Source organism: Astatotilapia calliptera, chromosome 5 (genome assembly GCF_964374335.1).
Source record: "Astatotilapia calliptera chromosome 5, fAstCal68.1, whole genome shotgun sequence".
Classification (NCBI taxonomy): Eukaryota; Metazoa; Chordata; class Actinopteri; order Cichliformes; family Cichlidae; genus Astatotilapia; species Astatotilapia calliptera.
This window is the reverse complement of record NC_137426.1, coordinates 4,628,353-4,646,485: the sequence shown is the minus strand read 5'-3', so window position 1 is coordinate 4,646,485 and position 18,133 is coordinate 4,628,353. Positions and strand designations below refer to the sequence as shown.

The following is an 18,133-nucleotide window of genomic DNA, read 5'->3' as shown; positions in this document are numbered from 1 at the left end:
TGTTCAGGAGAGTTGTGAAAGGGTGGAACATACAACCAAAGGAAAGAGCAATTTGCTGAACTATTATTTTATTTTTTTCACATCTGTAAATGGTGTACTTAAAGCCTCTGAGAGCTGATATACTTGTGTAGTTCTGAATAACTGAATGTGCAACCACAGTACAACAGTACAAAGGCCCTGAAGGGCTTTTCAAAGGTCAACTATGACTCTTTATTAATGCTTAGTAGTTTAAATAAAACAGAAAAACATCAGCCACACAAAGCCTGGAGTCGCAATCAGTCAGCCTGCTTCATCACACTTCTGATCTTCACTGTTCATAGGTGCTATGATAAAGATATCTCTTTATTGGGTCTTCACCTTTAAAGTTTAACCATACTGACACTGAAAGTAGTAATTCAAGTCAGCTGCAGTGGGCTTGTTTTATGGGGGGCTTTTTCGCTTTTATTTGAAGCACAGTGAAGAACAGACAGAAATGCAGGGAGAGAAACAAAGAGTTTGGACAGACATGCAGCAACGGGTGTCAGGTTAGGGTCACACGGCTGCATTTAACCCATTCAACCTGTGAGCTGGGCTGGCACCCACAGTGGCCTTGTTGACAAATATATTTTGTCAAGATAACGATTCTGATCTTTGCACTTTTCTCTGACAGAGATGCATAAAAGTCTATAAAAAGATGTAAAATAGATATTTTATTGCCATCATTTGTCCATTTGCATATCCTTCACCTCACTCTGCAGCAGCAAATTATACGGATGTATCCCAGCATCAGCTCTCTGAGAGGTTTAGCCTTTGACTCTCAGTTCTCTCTGTTGTGTTAGGTTGAGGTCAGAATTTAATTGTATATAGTTTAATCAACTGAGGAAGAACAACGTAGCAGTAGCTCTACTTGCACAACAGTGTCACATACACATTTCTATATTTACACAGCACTCCAACACAATGAGCATCCACACTGAACTTTTTACACCGATGGGGACAAATGAGTTTGCCAGAGACACAATGAGGCACAATACGTGCCTCTGCACTTAACAGACAAACTGCTGAGGCTTACAATCCCTTGTGTGTACAAAAACAACGGATGCACAAATTCACACTACTTTAACTTTTCATGCAGCAAAAGCCACAAATGAGTTTACTTCCCAATCCATGTAACCTAGTTCCAACAATCAGACTAAACATCCCTCCTAATGTTTGCCATCTCCTCATGTGGAGGATTAGCACTAAGAGCCAAATCTGCTTCTTTGCTAAGAGTAGGCCTTTAAAAGGGCTTTAAACCAAGTGCACCCACACCCCACTGTGATGCAACATGTTGCAGTAAGACCTGCTTGGGTAACAGCTTTTCTTTTTACACCAAGAATTGCTATTTCACCACCTTAATATGCATAAATGCTGATCTCTGAGAATCTAAAGAGCATAGCTGGCAATAACTTTAATATATTCTACAGTAATACAGCTCAGATGCACTTTTTGCAAATCTAATGACTTGAGTTCATTGATTTTCATGAGGAAAACACCCTCCACCAAAAGCCCTTAAAACGCTGACAAAATGCTCAGGAATATGTTAACAGTCGGGCCTGCAAAGGAAAAGCACAAGGCAAGGAAGGGCTGTCATCTAAAGGTTTCTTCTAAAGACGAAGAGTCAGGCCAAGCAGATGCTGTATGCACGCAAACCATGAAGCAGGATTTTATCTCACAAAGTGACAAAGTCGAGATGGGAGACAAAGTCACCAAAAGTTCTATGATGTCCCATTTTGTTAACCAAATGCATCCTGTTGTGCAGGGAGAGTATGTAAAGCAAGTAAAGGGCGCTTTAGTCTTTGACTTGTTTTATAATGTGAAAGTCAAGGTGAAATGCATTAGATACCCTCTGGTGAGCGCAGCAGGTAGAGAGAAGTTTTACCTGTTTCATCTGCCAGCCATTGTCAGCATTCCTCTGGTGGCTCCCAAAGAGGAAATCAGGTGACAGCTAACGAGAAACACAAGGAGAGAAAGGAGCGAGATAGAGGGAGGCAAGAAGACAAAGGCGGATTAGTATAGTTACCATATGTATACATATATATTTAATTTCAAATAAAATAACAGCCCATTTTATTTTCTGCAGAGAATGATCAAATTAAGAATCAATAACAAAAATGTAAAAACTGAGAAAACTGTACTTGTCACTATTGAAGAGAGGCAACCAGCAGTTTGGGCAAATATCACACCCATGTTAAAAAACAGGATACCGATACGATCGTTCAGTTAACTGTACAAATGAACCCAGGGCAACACTCATCTAACCGCACTCAAACTATTTTCCTCTGCCCTGCTCACATCCTGCCAGATAAAACACATAAATGCTTTTTTACTATCGCTGCTCAGACGTATTTACAGGCACACGTGTCCCTGTTCATTTTACGTTAATAAGAGGCAGATATTACTCAGTAAGAGTTACACGTTAATCGTGTAGCACTCATTTAACTCAGACACAAAGGCTCCTAGATACTGAACGGGGTTCACACCGACCCAAAAAAACACAGTCAAATGTGCTTTTTGTGAGTATAACAAAATCAGAACCATCACCTCTCATTAGGATAATATGAGTAAGTGATATCGCCACAATCGACAATTGGGTAACTTCACATGAGCTGCCAAAGCTCCAACAGTAGAATGTAGAACACACAGAAAAGTAACTCACAGCGTAGGTGCTCATTCTGACTGGATGACTGTATCCAGCTGTACCGTCCGGGCCAGCTCGTGTTTCTGTGTCTTATCTGTCGAGTTAAAGCTCTCAGCGTTCTGTCCTTTCATACCGTGACGCTCTTTCGCCTGAGTGTAAAAATGTGAAAACCATTCATCTGTCCCTTGTGCCTCAGCTCATGACTACTTCCCCATTCTAGAGGGAAGCTAGCTTTATCAGGCGATACAGACAGCCTCGTTTATAACAGCTCAGACAGGAAGGTGTGTTCTCAGCTCAATATTCATACCAGGACTTTGCTAACTTTGACACAAATACAGCTGCCCAACAGTTTTTGTTTGCAAGATCAGAGTGTGGCTTTTTCAGCAAGAAGCAACAACCATGTGTAACAACTCTCCATTATATATGAAAAAGTACAAAGAGTAAAAAAGTTCACAGTTCTGTGGTTTCTTGCTAGTTCTGCATATTTGGACTTATAGCTTTATAGTATGAGTCTGACAGTTGTTTAAACATTTTACAAATTAATAAGAAATTAAAAACAGTAAGTGGAACTGTTGAAAGTGATACGTGATGTGCCTCAAGCCAAACAGACACAGTATGCAACACTATAATTACAAAAAACAGTTTCTCGCATCACGACTCATGGCATTACAAACGCAACCAGAAGCAAACAAACGAACACTGAGACGTAGCTGGACATCCACCACCCTAAATGTTTAATTAATGTTCAATAATGTTCAGTAATCTGTACTACATTTACAAGACCACATCTGACATCTGTGACATGACAGATAGTGCTGTTGAGGAGATGTTTGAGGTCTGCCTTCTGAAAACTTTGGTAACTGCTAGTTTTTATCAATAGTAATTCATCACATTTCATAAAATGTTTTGTGCAACCTGCGAAGACACAGCAAAAGAGTGTATCTGCAAAATGAAGCAGTGAAACGACCATCATCACCCTGAAACATCACCCTGGGATTTTCAAAATTCCCAGGGTGATGTCATCAAATTAACTATTTCATCTGACTCAGAGAATTCACATGAAACAACGCAGAAGCAAATCCCTACAAGCAAGACTCAGAAAATCGTCATGTGTATAATTATCTTCATCATTTACAGATTTTTGTCAAGGTAGTTAGAAAGTACTAGGGGAAAAAAAGAAAAAATACACGTAATGCTTCTGTCTTTAACAGATGAGCTGTGTTAAAAAGGCTTTTAAAAATTAAAAGACTAGACTTTTAGAATGATCTGGGCCAACAAATAATATGGGCCACTTGGCTTTTAACACCTGGGTCATAAACCTGTGCGGCATGCAGTATGCATTGACACGTGTCACGGGTGCAGTTCCTGTTGGGTTGTATATGTACCCCAGAATAAAATGTGACACATATAGGTCAACAGTATGCATCTCAAACTGACTTGAAGGGGGGGGGGGATCACTGCTTTGATCATGTGGGTATTTTTTTGATGAGCAACATTAAATTTGAAACACTGACGCAACAGTGAGGCAACGCAACCTTTAGATGCAAAATGCTTATCTCTAATAATCTGCATCAGGCTGCTTGCCTTGCTTCACCACGTAGATGTCGTCACAGATCCAGGGAACATGTCAATTTCAGACACTGACATCTGTTGCCTAAACTGAAAAAAAACCTTTGCTATAGACAACAAAGTTACTTCCTCATTTGAACAGTATAAATCCTCCTTGTGTGTAACATGAAGATGAAATGAATGATGCCCTGAAAGTTTTTACTCTGACGACATCTGTGAGTTCAGGAGGTGGTTTGAGGCAGATGGTAAGTTTCACTGAGTGGTTTAAATTTAGTCCTGTTTTGTAATGTTTTGGGTTGAAAACGCTTTTCTGTCTGTCTCCGTGCGGCCCTAATAGCATGTGCTCATTTGCGGCACATCAAGAGGCGTTAGCTTGTCATTGCCTTCAGAGTTGAGCCCAATGAAACACATCATTTGAGAGAAAGGGTGTGAGAGGGCATGTAATAAATAGTTAGACAGCTAACTAGATAGCCAGATATCTAGATAGACGGACAGATTTGGTCAGTAACAATGAAACAACAAGAAAGATATAATCTCCTTTTTATGACCTTGGGGGCTGCCTATGGCTGCATGTCTGCCTGCTTTAATCTGGAGCACGATGCTGATCTTGTGCATTCTGGTTGATGCATAATATATCCATGTGAGAGAGGTGAGAGCGGTGTGTATGATATACAATCCACATTCTCCGTGATTCTGCTTTTAAAAAACTAAAATTAATAAAATAATACATGATTTAAATTTGGCTGACTGTCCCTGGATAGATGTCTCACTGTGCACCTCACATTCCAGCTCTCCCTCTATTTTTGGATTTCTTCCTGGAAGTTGCTCATTTGCGATGCTCAGTGGATCACATCCACAGTATTAAAACAGCAAAGCTTTAAGTTGGATTTCCTTTTTGAAGTTTGAGACCCACTTTCTGGTCAGTAGGGCAGACCGTGGTTCCATCCATTTTCATCCACTCAAACAATTCAGATTTGCAGGGTTGCTGGAGCCTGTCCCTGCTGACACAGGCCGAGAGGCAGGGTACGTGCTGGACAGGCCACTGGTCGATTGCACATATACACCTGCATGTTTAAATAAGGGCATGCAAATTCCAAAGTTGAGGTCCATGGTCAAATCCAAAATGTACATGTGCAACTGATGAGAAATTGATTTCCAGGAAGCTTTCTAAAAATAGCAGGAGCCGAGTAACTGGGAACAAGCCGGAGATGTGCAAAACATGAAGGCATAATTGGCTAAACTTAAATCAACCCCTTCTGCTACCATAACAGGCTGTACTCCTGTCAGCTAAGAACAAGAAACTAAAACTGAGTTTGTGTAAACTCAACAATTTACATGAGCTCAGCAAATCTGGACAGTAGAGAATTGGAAAAGATTGCCTGGTGTGATGAGGCTTAATTTCTGTTGTGATATTCAGATAGTAAGGTCAGAATGTAGTATAAATATCAGCAGTGACTCATCCAGCCTTGGATCAATGATTCAGACTGGTGTCGGTGGTTGTGTAACGGGGTGGGGAATATTTTCTTAGCACACTTTTAACCCTGAAGTACCAACTGAGCACCGTTTATTGTTGTTGACCATGCCCAATGATTTATTTATTTTCTTCATTGCTCAGCATCTCAACTCACAAACCTACTCTAGGATTACAAGCAGCATCAAAGTTGTGTCACTATAAATTAAGCTAATAGGTTTTAAATGAAATGGCTTCAATATACTTGGATGTTACTGCCTCCCCAGAAGGACAGTATACTTACCCTGTGCGTTGTTCCATTTCCTGCTGCAGTAAGGGATAGTGACAGATGGCTGGTGTCCCTGGGTAACGTCTGAGGTTGTCCTGGACCGGCCTACCAAAGGGGCAAAAAAGTATATGATATGAAACAGGAAGGGCCTTTCTTAAACTACCTATTATGAATATTAGAAGATTGGCCTCCAATGTTATTATAAATACCCATTCACAGTTTTAAATAATGATAATAAAATGTAATAAAGTTGGGACCTTTTGTCAGACTGCTCTCTACGGCAAGTAGCAAATGGTATTTTCTAATTTTTATTTATTTATTTATTTATCTTTTGCTATATTTTGAAAAATAAACGTGCTGAGGATAAGATTTCACAACTGAAACTACTTAATGTAAAAATTAAACTGACAGCAAATGCTGTTTCATGCAAAGTGAAATGCTTGACTGGTTAAAGGGAAAAAACAAAGGACATTTCCAGGAAATAAGCCAATAAACAGCTGAGCAAATAATCCTCATAAACATTCTTTTTAATTTACTGCACAAAGTGAACAAACAAAAAGGTGTGTGGACTTTGTTACATTTAGACAGAGTCAGGTTCACAGTGTCATTTGGCTTCTTCTTGTTTTCTCGTGTACATTAGTCCAAGCTAACCAGTTAGTTGCTGCGGCTTAATATTAAACGTGCAATTCCTCATTTCACTTTCAGAAAAAACTGCATAGTTCTGGAAAGCGTTTCTGGCACAGTTTCAGTATGAAACACACGTTTACCTGTGGAGACTCTGCATGTACTAAACAGTTTTTCACTTATAGTATTTCTACAAGAAGAGACAAGTAAACATGAATGTAACCAAAATTTTCTGCAGAGCTTGTCATGTTGAAGTTAAAGAAGTTAAAGGCAGAGTTCAACAGCACAAAGAGAGCTGCTTATTTAGTTGATTAAAGTCCAAAAACTAAAATCTGAAACAGAGGCAAGAAGACCCCAAAATGTTACAAAATCAAGGTAAATCAGGAATCAGAGAATTAACGAGAAGGAAAAAGAAACAGGTGAGTCTGATCGAGGATAATGAGACGGGAAGTAAAACGAAAAGCAAATCACAAGACATAAGTTGTGCTTTCCAAGAAGTACGTTTTATTTTGGTGACAAAATAAAACAGGAAGTAGCTGAACACTTATTTGAGACACTAAGGGCTTTGTACTGTATACCCACGCAACGTGCGTATCATAAATGAATGTAGATGAGTGATGTGTTACCAGCAGGGAAACAACCAATGGTGGGCATGCTGGGGTCATGCCACAGGGAAACACTAGCAAACAAGCAATGGAACTCACAGAATCCTAACCAAGGTACTGAGCAAGAAAATCAAATGTAACAATAAACCTATGAACCTATGTAAAATTATAATAAAAAAAAAAAGAAACAAAAAACCCTCAAAATACCCAGCACAATGCCACTGCTTCTGTATGGGGAAAAGGACTTCTGGAAAGTTTTTGGATCACAAGAAAACACCAGATAATTTTAAGTTCAATGTGACCCTTTGCCAACGAGAGAACATGCATAGTATCGATCTCTCCTGCTGTGGATGTGTGATCGCCGTGTCTTCAATGCTCTGTCTACGTAAAAAGAAAAAATGACAACCAAGCCTTTTTTTAATGAAAAGGTCCCTTTTAGTGCTGATACAGTCAAACCATTTGAGCATATAAATGAGCATTCTCTTTCATTTGTACACCCTGACCCTCTTCTATGGTCTCTCTTATGAGAAGACACTTTCATTAAACTCTGGAAAGTGGATTAAGGGAGGAAGAGTGAACACTGAAGGATTTCCTGTTGAGATGGATATTTTACCTGGTTGGTATATTGACCACGGGCCCGGCGAGGAGGTTTCCAGGACCTTTCTTTGGTAATGCTGTTGACATAGTACCATCTGCCTGTGGTCGCGTCACAGTACTGCTCCCATAGGCCCAAGATCTGAAGAGGCTGCTCACCTGGAGCGGGGCTAGGTGGCTCTGGCTGTGACTGACGCTTCTCTGTCTGCTTTTCAGTATAAAGTGGAGAGTCCTGCCAGGACAGCTGGGAGAGATAAGACTCTGTTGGAACCTTTTATGTATAAATAATAACAAGGGAAAGGAGAAAAGATAAGAGGGAAGGAAGTAGAGAAAGAGAGCCAAAGTGAAAAGTGTATAAGAAGGAAAAATGTGAAATTTAAATGTAAAAGTTGCTCAGGAAGGAATAAATATTGCATTATGAAGGAACTTGAGGAACTCTGCCTCAAACCAAAACACAACCTTCACAGACATATTGTGTACAGTAGTTGAGTTTATCTGGCAGGAGGATCATATACAAGTACCACATCGCACAGGATGCTTTATGTAAGACAGAAACTGCCAAAATCTGCTAATGAAATTAAAGATTAATATGCAAAGATTTAAAATGCAAATTAATAAAAACATGAACTAAATAAATTAATCAAACGGAAAATAAAATAGTAAGAAAAAATTAGAATGTAATGTAAACGGTTCCTATGTAGCACTTTTCTACCCTGAGCACTCAAAGTACTTTATACAACTTGCCTCATTCACCCATTCATACAATCACTGTTTACTCTTGTTTTTCTACACAAGTCTTTACCATTTAACATTAATTCCATACATTAAAGGTAAAATGGTAAATTCTCAGGTTTTACATATCGTGGCAAAAAATATTCAAAATTTTCTAAATACAACCTCAGATGTAATACAAAACCTGACATATTAGAGTGGGATTATTCTTTTAACAAAAGCTAAACTAAAATGCAGAAGTAGTGTGCACACCCTTCCCATTTTCATAGGAATTAAGAGGATAAGTCGCAGATAGGTGGTGCTAATCAGACACACTTGATTAAGTGGTCATCGGCAAGAAGGTCTGGAGCATTCTGGTGAGTGTTAAAACAATGCTACAATCTTGGTGCACGTCCCAGCAAATTGTCCCCAAAGCTCCACACTCTACAAGCCTCAGTGACGGCCGATAAAACCACAAGCCTCTGCAACAATGTCCTTCGAACAGACAAAACAAAAATTGGAGATGTCTGGTCATAATGCACATAAGTGCCACATGTAGAAAAAATCAAACACCTCATACCAGCTGTCAGCACAGTAGTGGAGGCGTGGTCATTTGGTCTTGTTTTCAAGTCACAGGACCTTCACACCTTGCAGTCACTGAGATGACATGAAAGCTTCTGAATACCAAAGCATGCTTGAGTCAAACGTGAGGCCATCTGTCCAACAACTAAATGTTCACTGAGACTGGGTCAACAGGATGATGACCCCAAGCTCACCAGCAAATTATAACAGAATGTCAGAATGTCAAAGTCAAGAGCGCAACCTGATTAAAATGCTGTGGTGAGACCTTAAGAGAGCTGTGCAAAAACGAATGCCCACAAACCTCAACAAACTGAAGCGATGCCCTAAAGAAGCGACGGCTGAAATTCCTCCAAATCATGTGAGACACTGATAAAGTCATACAGAAAACAACTACTTCAACTTACTGCTGCTAAAAGTGGTTCCACAAGCAACTGAGTCATGTTTTTTTTTCCCCACACACTGCTTCTGTATTTTGGGTTAGTTATAAATCATGACATAGCACAATACGTCATATGTTGTTGATCATCTCAGGCTTCATTTACCTCATTTTAAGACCTGGTAAAAACATTTTTTTTTCATGATGTCTTCGTATGTAAACCTTTAAAAGAACTTAAAGAAATGAAAGAGGGTATGCTTTCCTTTTACCATGACTAGTATGAAGTTAACTGACTTTTGGAGGCATCCTTATTTAACTTTTAATGCCTAAAATGTCTGCATTTTACTCCAAATTGTTACTCAAGTATTCTTACTCAACAACTCAACTATGGCGTATGAATAAAAAATAAGTGCACAGACTGGAAACGACTAACAGCAGATTGTTGTGGCTTCAACAAAGGCAGTCAGAAATCCCATACAGAAGAGACAAGAAGAGACTGAAATCCCATATAAAGCAATAAACAGAAAAAAATTAATCCTCTTATTACAGAATAACCTGCCATTGTAATAATCTGCACTCACCCTGGCAGAGAGCACTAAAGAAGCAGTTACAAGAGAAGGAGATCTATAAATCCACTTAAATGAATTTGAAGCACTAAAGATCATTTTTGTATCAAATATAGCTGAAGCATAATTCAGAAACTGATTGACTTACAAGCTGGTTGATCCCTGTTACGTAACACTGCCTTTCAGTTATTAACTGAAGGAGCATGGTGTGTGTGATGAGCAACGTGATGGTAGTTTACTCCAGGGGGCAGTAGTGGGCCTTTGTGTCACCCGAAGCTTCCTGTCCCACTGCTTACTTCTGTCTACCTCAGCAGATATAGCAAAACATCTTTCTTAACAAAGTCAAACAGAGCCATGTTTTACTACTGTGATCCTGTGCTGTAGCAGAAGCCTGAACATGCACATTAAATGTATTTAGCAAGTAAATGAATTCTCAAACAAGAAAATCAAGAATAAAGACAACATGAATCCAATCCCATATTCCCAAAACACTTTTTGACATTTTGTTTTGCCTTAAAATGAAAAGTAATTATATCAGACCTAATTGATTTCTCTCTCGTGTCTCCTACTTGCTTGATTTATAAACTGCACAAAAGAAAGAAAGTATACTTTATTGATCCCCGTGGGGAAATTCCTCTCTGCATTTAACCCATTCACTCAGTGAAGCAGTGGGCAGCCATTGGGCACCTGGGGAACAGTGTGGAGGGACGGTACCTCGCTCAGGGGTACCTCAAGATCAGTTCGGTGGATTCAGTGGATCATGGGGCAACCACTCTACCTACTGAGCTATCCCTACCCCAAAAGAGCCGTTATCAGTGTTATTAATCATAAATATGTTTTGCAACCATTGTTTTTATCTATTAAAGTGAAACTGTCACACCAGTGACATCACCTGTAGTGTATATTGTTGAGCTGTTTGAACATAAGACACTGTTGTGCATCATTTCTTTCTCTCTTTCTCTTTATTTTACACCACCTCCTCATCATCATCTCTAGTTATACTCAGTGGACAAATATTAAGAGTTGGTCGCTCGCTATGACGCTATCACAAAATAACATAACCATGAAAGAGAAGTAAGCACTTGTACTAAATATATAAGGACTGACGTGTTGTAAAAATGTGCTTGGTGCAGCAACTAATTTGTGTAACATTTAAATTTTGATGGTTCGTTTCTGCGGCTGGGAAAAGTTTCGGGAAGGAAATTGTTGCAGATGTGAATTTATGAATGCAGTTAAATGTAGGAACGTGGTATAATTTGTGCACCCGCGCTTTGCTTGAACGGTCGAGTTTCTGTGGGTACAAAAGTCTAGACAGTGGATGATGCAGCTGTGCATGACTGTATGTGGTGTTCAGACTATTGCTCCTTTTCCTTTTCGGTGTTGTTGTAGATTTGCTGGTGTGTTTGGGAAATCATCTTCCTATTGCATGAGCCAATTTCAGCCACATTTTAGCTGTCAGACAGAGGGCCTCACGTTTGACCCGAGCATATTTTGGTAAACAGATGAGTTCATCTTCAGCTTAGTAACTGCAAGATCCTGTGTCTGCAGAATAAACCCAAATCATCACCTCTCCACCGCCATGCTTGACACCTGCTATAAAGTGTTGGTGCTGATATGCTGCTTTTAGTTTTTACCAAATGTGGTACTGTGCATTATGGCCACCACTCCAAAGTATACTGATGCAGAAACCTTGTAGGGTTATCAGATGCAAGTTTGCAAAGCAAAGCTGCGCTAACATGTTCCTTTCTGCAGACGCCCATATTTTTCAGTCGTTTTGTAATTATATTGCCATGAAGTTCTGCTTTTTATAGGGGTGTTCACACTTGCTGATCAAGTGTATTTGGTTAGCAGCAGTTGGCTCCTACTTGCCCTGTTATTTCCTATAGAAGGAAAAAGGGCGTACTTAGTTTTTCATGGGACTGCATAGAGTGGTGTGAAAACGCTCTTTTCCACATGATTGCATGTGGTAAGTTGTATTTGACGAACAATCTCATAACAGAGTTTTGATCTTATTTTATCTCATGTGCATTATTTTTTCCAGCATGTAGCATCATACGAAATCTCTTATTGTTGCCTCTGCTGACCCACTGCTTCTCCACGTATGCAAATGACCTCTGCTGAGCCCTGACCATAACACCATGGAACACATATAGGCTAAATGTGACAGTGAGTTTCAGCTTATGAGTCAGCATCACTTCAAAGGCTTGCAGGCACATTCCACAATTCTCTGGAAAGCCTACATACATGTGGAAAGCATTATGGCACCATATCAATGCCAATTGCTTTTGAACACCATGTACAACAATCAATCACAGTAATTATCTTGTGGTTTGTAATGAAGCAATATCTAATGCCTCAAACAAATTACCATAAAAATACTGTTTAAATAGATTTCTCGCCCCTGCAGGACAAAAAGATAAATTAAGCTGAAATTCATCATCACTGTGGCAGCACTTACAAGGAGGCCTGGCAGGAATGTGTGGTTAGAGAGTGTTTTCTGGTTGATAAACAGGGAGTTATGACCTGAATGTGGCTGCAATAATCCTGCTTACTGGTATTAAAGGCTCGAAAGAACATGGTCCTCAGAGAGTGAGAGGAATAGACACGGAGACAGACTGGCTGGAAGAGAGATTGGAGATAAAAAACAAAAAAGGGAGGACTGTCATTTCCACTGAGATCACATGTACCCACAGTTACAAGTGTCTTGTGGAAGCACGGTTCAGTCGGAGGAAAAGTCTATTTGGACAGACAGTTGGGATGCTAAGCTGTGGGAGTTTCCCACTTGCAGAAGAATAACCTTGAGTATTTGTCTCACCAACAAGGCCTTGTGTAATACCTTCTGATGTAACACTGGGAAGCTCTGGCGTCACCACAACTTGATTGCTGCTCTAGGAGGATTATTAAGGTCAAACACTAATATAAATAAAAACCAGCCACTGTTGCCGCAGCTGATCTTAATCATTATGTTGGATTCAAAAAAGACGCATTAGGATTTTTCTATTTTTATCGTCCTGTGGTATTCCTGTAGTTGTTTGCTTCTACTAATATTGAAATCATATATTTTATCAGATGAATTCAGCTAAATGAAAAAAATTCCAACAGTATAGTACAGACATCAGTAATTACCCCATACACGGGGTCAAAGTTAAAGGTGCCGATGCTGTCCTTTGCTACACTTTATCCAGCTGTCTTTAACATTGATGGAAAGAATGTAGCAGACGCAGCTATAAATCTTACAATTTGTCTTTTAATCTTTTATATTGTTGTGTTTGATTTATTCCAATTTTACTTGATTAGTCACAGCAATAGCTGGATCCTATCCCAGGGATAGGTAGGGTACACCCTAGACAGGTTGGCAGCCTGTTGCAGGGCCAAGACAGACAGAAAACCAGTCGCGCGCACATTTACCTATGACCCATTTAGAATCACCAATTAAACGGAGATATGACCTTTGCATGAGATTAAAGACTTTGCCAATGACAGGAGTTTAAAATTACATCACTTCATTCAATCTGAGTTGCATGTCATTTTCCATCATTTACCTTCACTGTTTAATCCAGAAGTATGAGGATGATAAGTGACAACTGTCCAACAGCTAGCTGTGGGCTATCAGATTTAAAGAACTGCTGCCTTTAAGTTTAACTGTTTGCTGACAGAGTGCTTGATTTATCCGTTTTGTTGCCTCGACCTTCTTTTTGGCAAACTTATACAAACGTCATGTGGACTGCTTTTCAGAAACGTACAGTGCTGTGGAAATTAAATGTCTGTCAAAGTTAAATACGTGATTTTTTTTAAACAAGCATTCATCATTTAAAAAAAAACTTGAGTAGAGGTTCAGAAGTCTGAGTAGATGAGTACCAAATGTCACCTATGACCCCGGGCCTCGGACCGGTACCGGTCCGTGAGTCGTTTGGTACCGGGCCACGAGAGTTGAGGCTCAGGTGTGAAATGTATGGTTTTCAGGGTTATTTTGTTATCGTTTTTATCGTTAACTCAGTTTTCCTGGGTCTTTTCACGTGTGTTATGAATAAATCTTCATTTTTTCGGTACCGGTACTAGTTTTATTTTGTTGTATTTATCCGCGACACCTTAAAGGCCGGTCCGTGAAAATATTGTCGGGCATAAACCGGTCTGTGGCGCAAAAAAGGTTGGGGACCGCTGACCTATGATATCATTACAGGGTTGTGATCTTTGCTTTCCTGTGCTTGTCCACTGTGTATCACTCTCACAGGGCCAAAGTGTCTAAAAAACCCCAGTCAAATAAATCTAAACAAAACTACAGCAAAGGCCAAAAACTACTAATATATACTAATACAGTCAAACTTGGTGACAGAAAGATGAGAGAAAAAATCATTTCCTTTCAACATCACAAGAGCAAAAAACTAATGTTTACATCTATATTCAGGGGTGCACTTAGGTGGGCCGCAGGTGCGCATTCGCTGTCAAAATAAAAGACGCGCACCAGATAAGACGTTGCAACGCGCGTTTGCGTCCATATAAAAAGCACTGTTTTTGTCCGCTAGAGTGGGATTTTCATGGCACATTCTGCACCACATCTCTGTGTGTTCATCATTTGTTTGAAGCCAGCTCACCTCCTGCAACCACTTTTCTGAGAATACGAGCTTCTTTTGCGGTTCGGACTCCTTCTGACATTTCTTTGGAGGTGGAGGAACACCAAAGTAATTGCTTAAAGGAGCTTGCTTCTTCGACATCTTTAAGAGTTCAAAAAACTTTTGTCCTCCTCCAGAAAATCTTATGTACGCAAATGCGCGTTGCAACTTCTTATCTGGTGCGCGTCTTTTATTTTGACAGCGAATGCACACCTGCGGACCACTTATGTGCACCCCTGTCTATATTATTGATATTACCATCTTTGCTGCCAGGATTTATGAAACTGTCACTAAGTGTAAAAAAAAGTGAATTTTTCAAAGAGCTTCCTAAAATACAGCACAACAGAAATCATAGCAGACAAACTAGTCGCAAATACAGTGCTGCAAAAGTCTTCGCCTTTTCTTTTTTGTTGGGTTTTTTGACTCGACCTACCTGCAGATGGTTGTTCTTGCCTGAAGCTCCTGCTACGTCCCATTGGCTACAAGACTTCTTGGGAATCCTGTGGTTTGTGCGACTGCTGAAGCCACCGCCCACCTCATCATACGGATTCTCCATCAGGTTTTCAGGCAGGTTGTTTGAGCTCTGGCTCCGGGTGATTGTGGGAACTACCCTGGAATTTGTAGGTGCTGTTTCTGCTGTGGAAGTAGCTTGAGACCCAGGGACCATAAGGTGGCCTGATGAGGAGGTGGGTGAGTTGGAACCAAAGGTGAATCCAGAAAGGGGCAAAGTTGGGAAGTGACCTCTATCCACGCTGGTGTTGTTTTTCAGACCTTGGAAGACACTGTTGGAGTTGAGGTTTTCCATGGAGTGATAGAGGAGTTTGTTCACTGCAGGAGAAGATGAAAAAAACGAATACTTCCACATTTGTTCTAAACTTATTTGTCTGTAAGTGCAAAAGCGACACAGCCAGCTTTGTAACTAAAAAGCCTCAACCACAGGTAATTTTAGTAACTGCCTCTGACATACTTTAACTTGCACTTTACCTTGGCGCTGTTCATTATTTGTAGCTCCGGTTGCGCTGGGAGACAGTGACACTCGCGGCAGTATCCTAAAGTTGGTGTTCAGTGAGGCAGTTGCAGTCAGCCGCTGAGGGGAGGGCATGGGCGCGATAGGTACCTCGGTCACATACGTGGCAGGAACATACAGCGGCTTTGCTTTACTGGCTGCCCCGATCCTCCGCACCTGTCAGAGAACAAACAGAATTCCAAAGGCTTTCTCTCTTTTCTGCTACATAAATGCTTTCAGTCCAACCAAGCGGCAACAAACAGCTGAAGGCTGAAGGGGTTGCGGAAATGTTTAATGATACAGCTCATTTTGACATCAAGCACATGCAACGAGTATACCCGCAACTTCCTTTTTAAAAAAATAACATCCTTTTTCTCAGCCCACATCATTTAATGAGCTCAGTGGCTAAAGTGAACAATAACTGAGTAGTTTTTCCAGTGTAAGAGTTACATCTGAATAGCCAGTGTGCAGTATTTTTTCCTTTGATGTGACCGGATGTGCGTTACAGTTGTGAGTACTCTTGCCTCATAGAGAGGAGGTTCTCGGTTTGAATCATGTGGCCGGCTGGGGCTTTTCTGTGTTGAGTGTGCGTTTTCATCCGTGCTTTGAAGTCATCGTGGTGTCAGTTAAATACATGTGTACATCGTTCATTCATCGTCGGCTCACTGTTGTGTTCCAGTCTACTGCTGTATTTTATGCAACAGATGACCATTTAAATATTTAGAGCTACTTTTAAATTCACAATGTAACCCAATGTGACAAAGCATACCTTTTTTAAGAAACACACACACGGACACAACTTTGATCTTGGAGTTAAGCACCTTAAATAACTAAAGCGTGAATACAAATGAGCCGTATTTTGTAGCCCATCATCAACTGTATCTTTTTATGCACAAAAGGTAAAAACACTAAAGTTGTATCCTCCGCCATAGCTCCTCTGGCAGGCCTCCTTTCTCCTCGGCCTTCACGCTTCTGGGTTCATTTTACGAACAGAGACATCCTTCAACACGGCATACCAAGACTGATTTCTAGGTCACAGACAGGAAGATGGAGGAGAAAGGAGACATACAGGCACAAAATAGCTAAAAGGAGAAAAGTCGCTAGACTGTGGTGCAACGTTTTACATGTAAATCTATTGTAGTTGTACAATATAGGACAGGCCTGCCATTGTTGCTATTTCTTAAACTAAACAAATTTCACAATTTGGACAGAAGTCAGGATTGAATTTAACCTACAGGCAGTTTATTTTGAGGCAGTTCTAGATACACGGTGCCCACAATGTAAAGTTACTCATTAAAATTTGTTTTTACTGTAAAAATATTATTGTTATGTATATGAAAGATGGACATAGGACTATGATGCCCCCCACTGGTTTCTAAAGTTTCAACATTGGCTAGAGTGTTGTCATTCAATCCGATATCACAGGATATCACAGCAAAGAGTGTAACTGAAAAACTGGTCCACTGTGTGGATGTCATATTTTATCAGACATCTAGTTTAATCGTTTCTAGCATAAAAGGAGCCTGGAATGTCCTTCATACCCACCTTGGTCACGAGCGACTTGTTGGATTTAAATATATAATCTCTCCCTGATGGTACTGTAACGTAAGCATGCGTGTCCGTTTCACATTTAAGGCAGCCAATGCATGATATCCACACAGTGGTCCAGCGCGTCTATCACACACTTTTCCATTAAAGTGTATGCATCAGTTCATGGTTAAGGTGCATCACTAGAGACAGACATGTATGCTAATTAATGCTAAATATGTTTAATCTTTACAGGCTTGGGGAAACCTGCAGTCAGCTGAGACTGAAGAAGTCACCTGGATGAGTGACGAAACGTTTCTCCCACTGAAAATGCTACATCCAGATGAACAGAATCAACCTTTTGGGATTTACCTACCTGGATGATTGAGTATGCATCAAGACACCCTAATGTTAAGGCTTACTAAAGTTTGAAAGAATGAGTTGTAACAAAATAACCTCATGCAAATGTGTTCTATAGGACCATATAAGTGAGAGACCCAATCTGTTTCTGTATCGGGCTGTAAACATGTTTCTTTCTACTGTAAAGGAAGGAAGTCTTTGTCACTTATGTGTTGACATCCTTTTTTAGCCCTGCAACATCTTCTAAGGCTTCTAGTAAAATATGAATTTATCCTTCTCAGAAACCTACAGTATGTTGCTCTATTTATACATGTTTTTGTTTTCATGACATTTATGAGTCCACTGACGCAAAAGACAGAGAAAATGAAAAAAAAAATTCTCACCTGCCACCAATCAGCGTTCGTCTTCTTCAGGAGAATGAAGCGTTCACCTTCCCGTATGCAAACCTGCCGTCCGTCTGCTCCACGGTAGCTGTAGTCATACTGGGCCTCGAGGACCACTGTACCACTGGGGACTCCACACACCGTCATCCCCCTGCTGTTCACTACAGATCCTGCAGCAGGCTGCTGATGACCAAAAGAGCGCCGCCAAGAACCAGAGAGCAT

The 18,133-nt window shown here is 40.3% G+C and overlaps 1 protein-coding gene across 3 annotated transcripts in view; it reads right to left on the bottom strand.

Annotated features, from left to right (window-relative positions):
• The window catches only part of arhgap9 (Rho GTPase activating protein 9), a 33,298-nt gene extending 15,165 nt beyond the window's left edge, over positions 1 to 18,133 (bottom strand). For 2 of the 3 annotated variants that reach the window (XM_026166780.2, XM_026166784.2), the window contains exons 1-6: positions 17,912 to 18,133; positions 15,620 to 15,818; positions 15,069 to 15,463; positions 7,810 to 8,061; positions 5,983 to 6,072; positions 1,901 to 1,966 (exon numbers count right to left, since the gene is read on the bottom strand). In XM_026166780.2, coding sequence (XP_026022565.2) covers positions 1,901 to 1,966; positions 5,983 to 6,072; positions 7,810 to 8,061; positions 15,069 to 15,463; positions 15,620 to 15,818; positions 17,912 to 18,133 — 1,224 coding nt within the window. The remainder of the gene's footprint in view (positions 1 to 1,900; positions 1,967 to 5,982; positions 6,073 to 7,809; positions 8,062 to 15,068; positions 15,464 to 15,619; positions 15,819 to 17,911) is intronic. The other variant, XM_026166782.2, reaches the window with a different exon arrangement.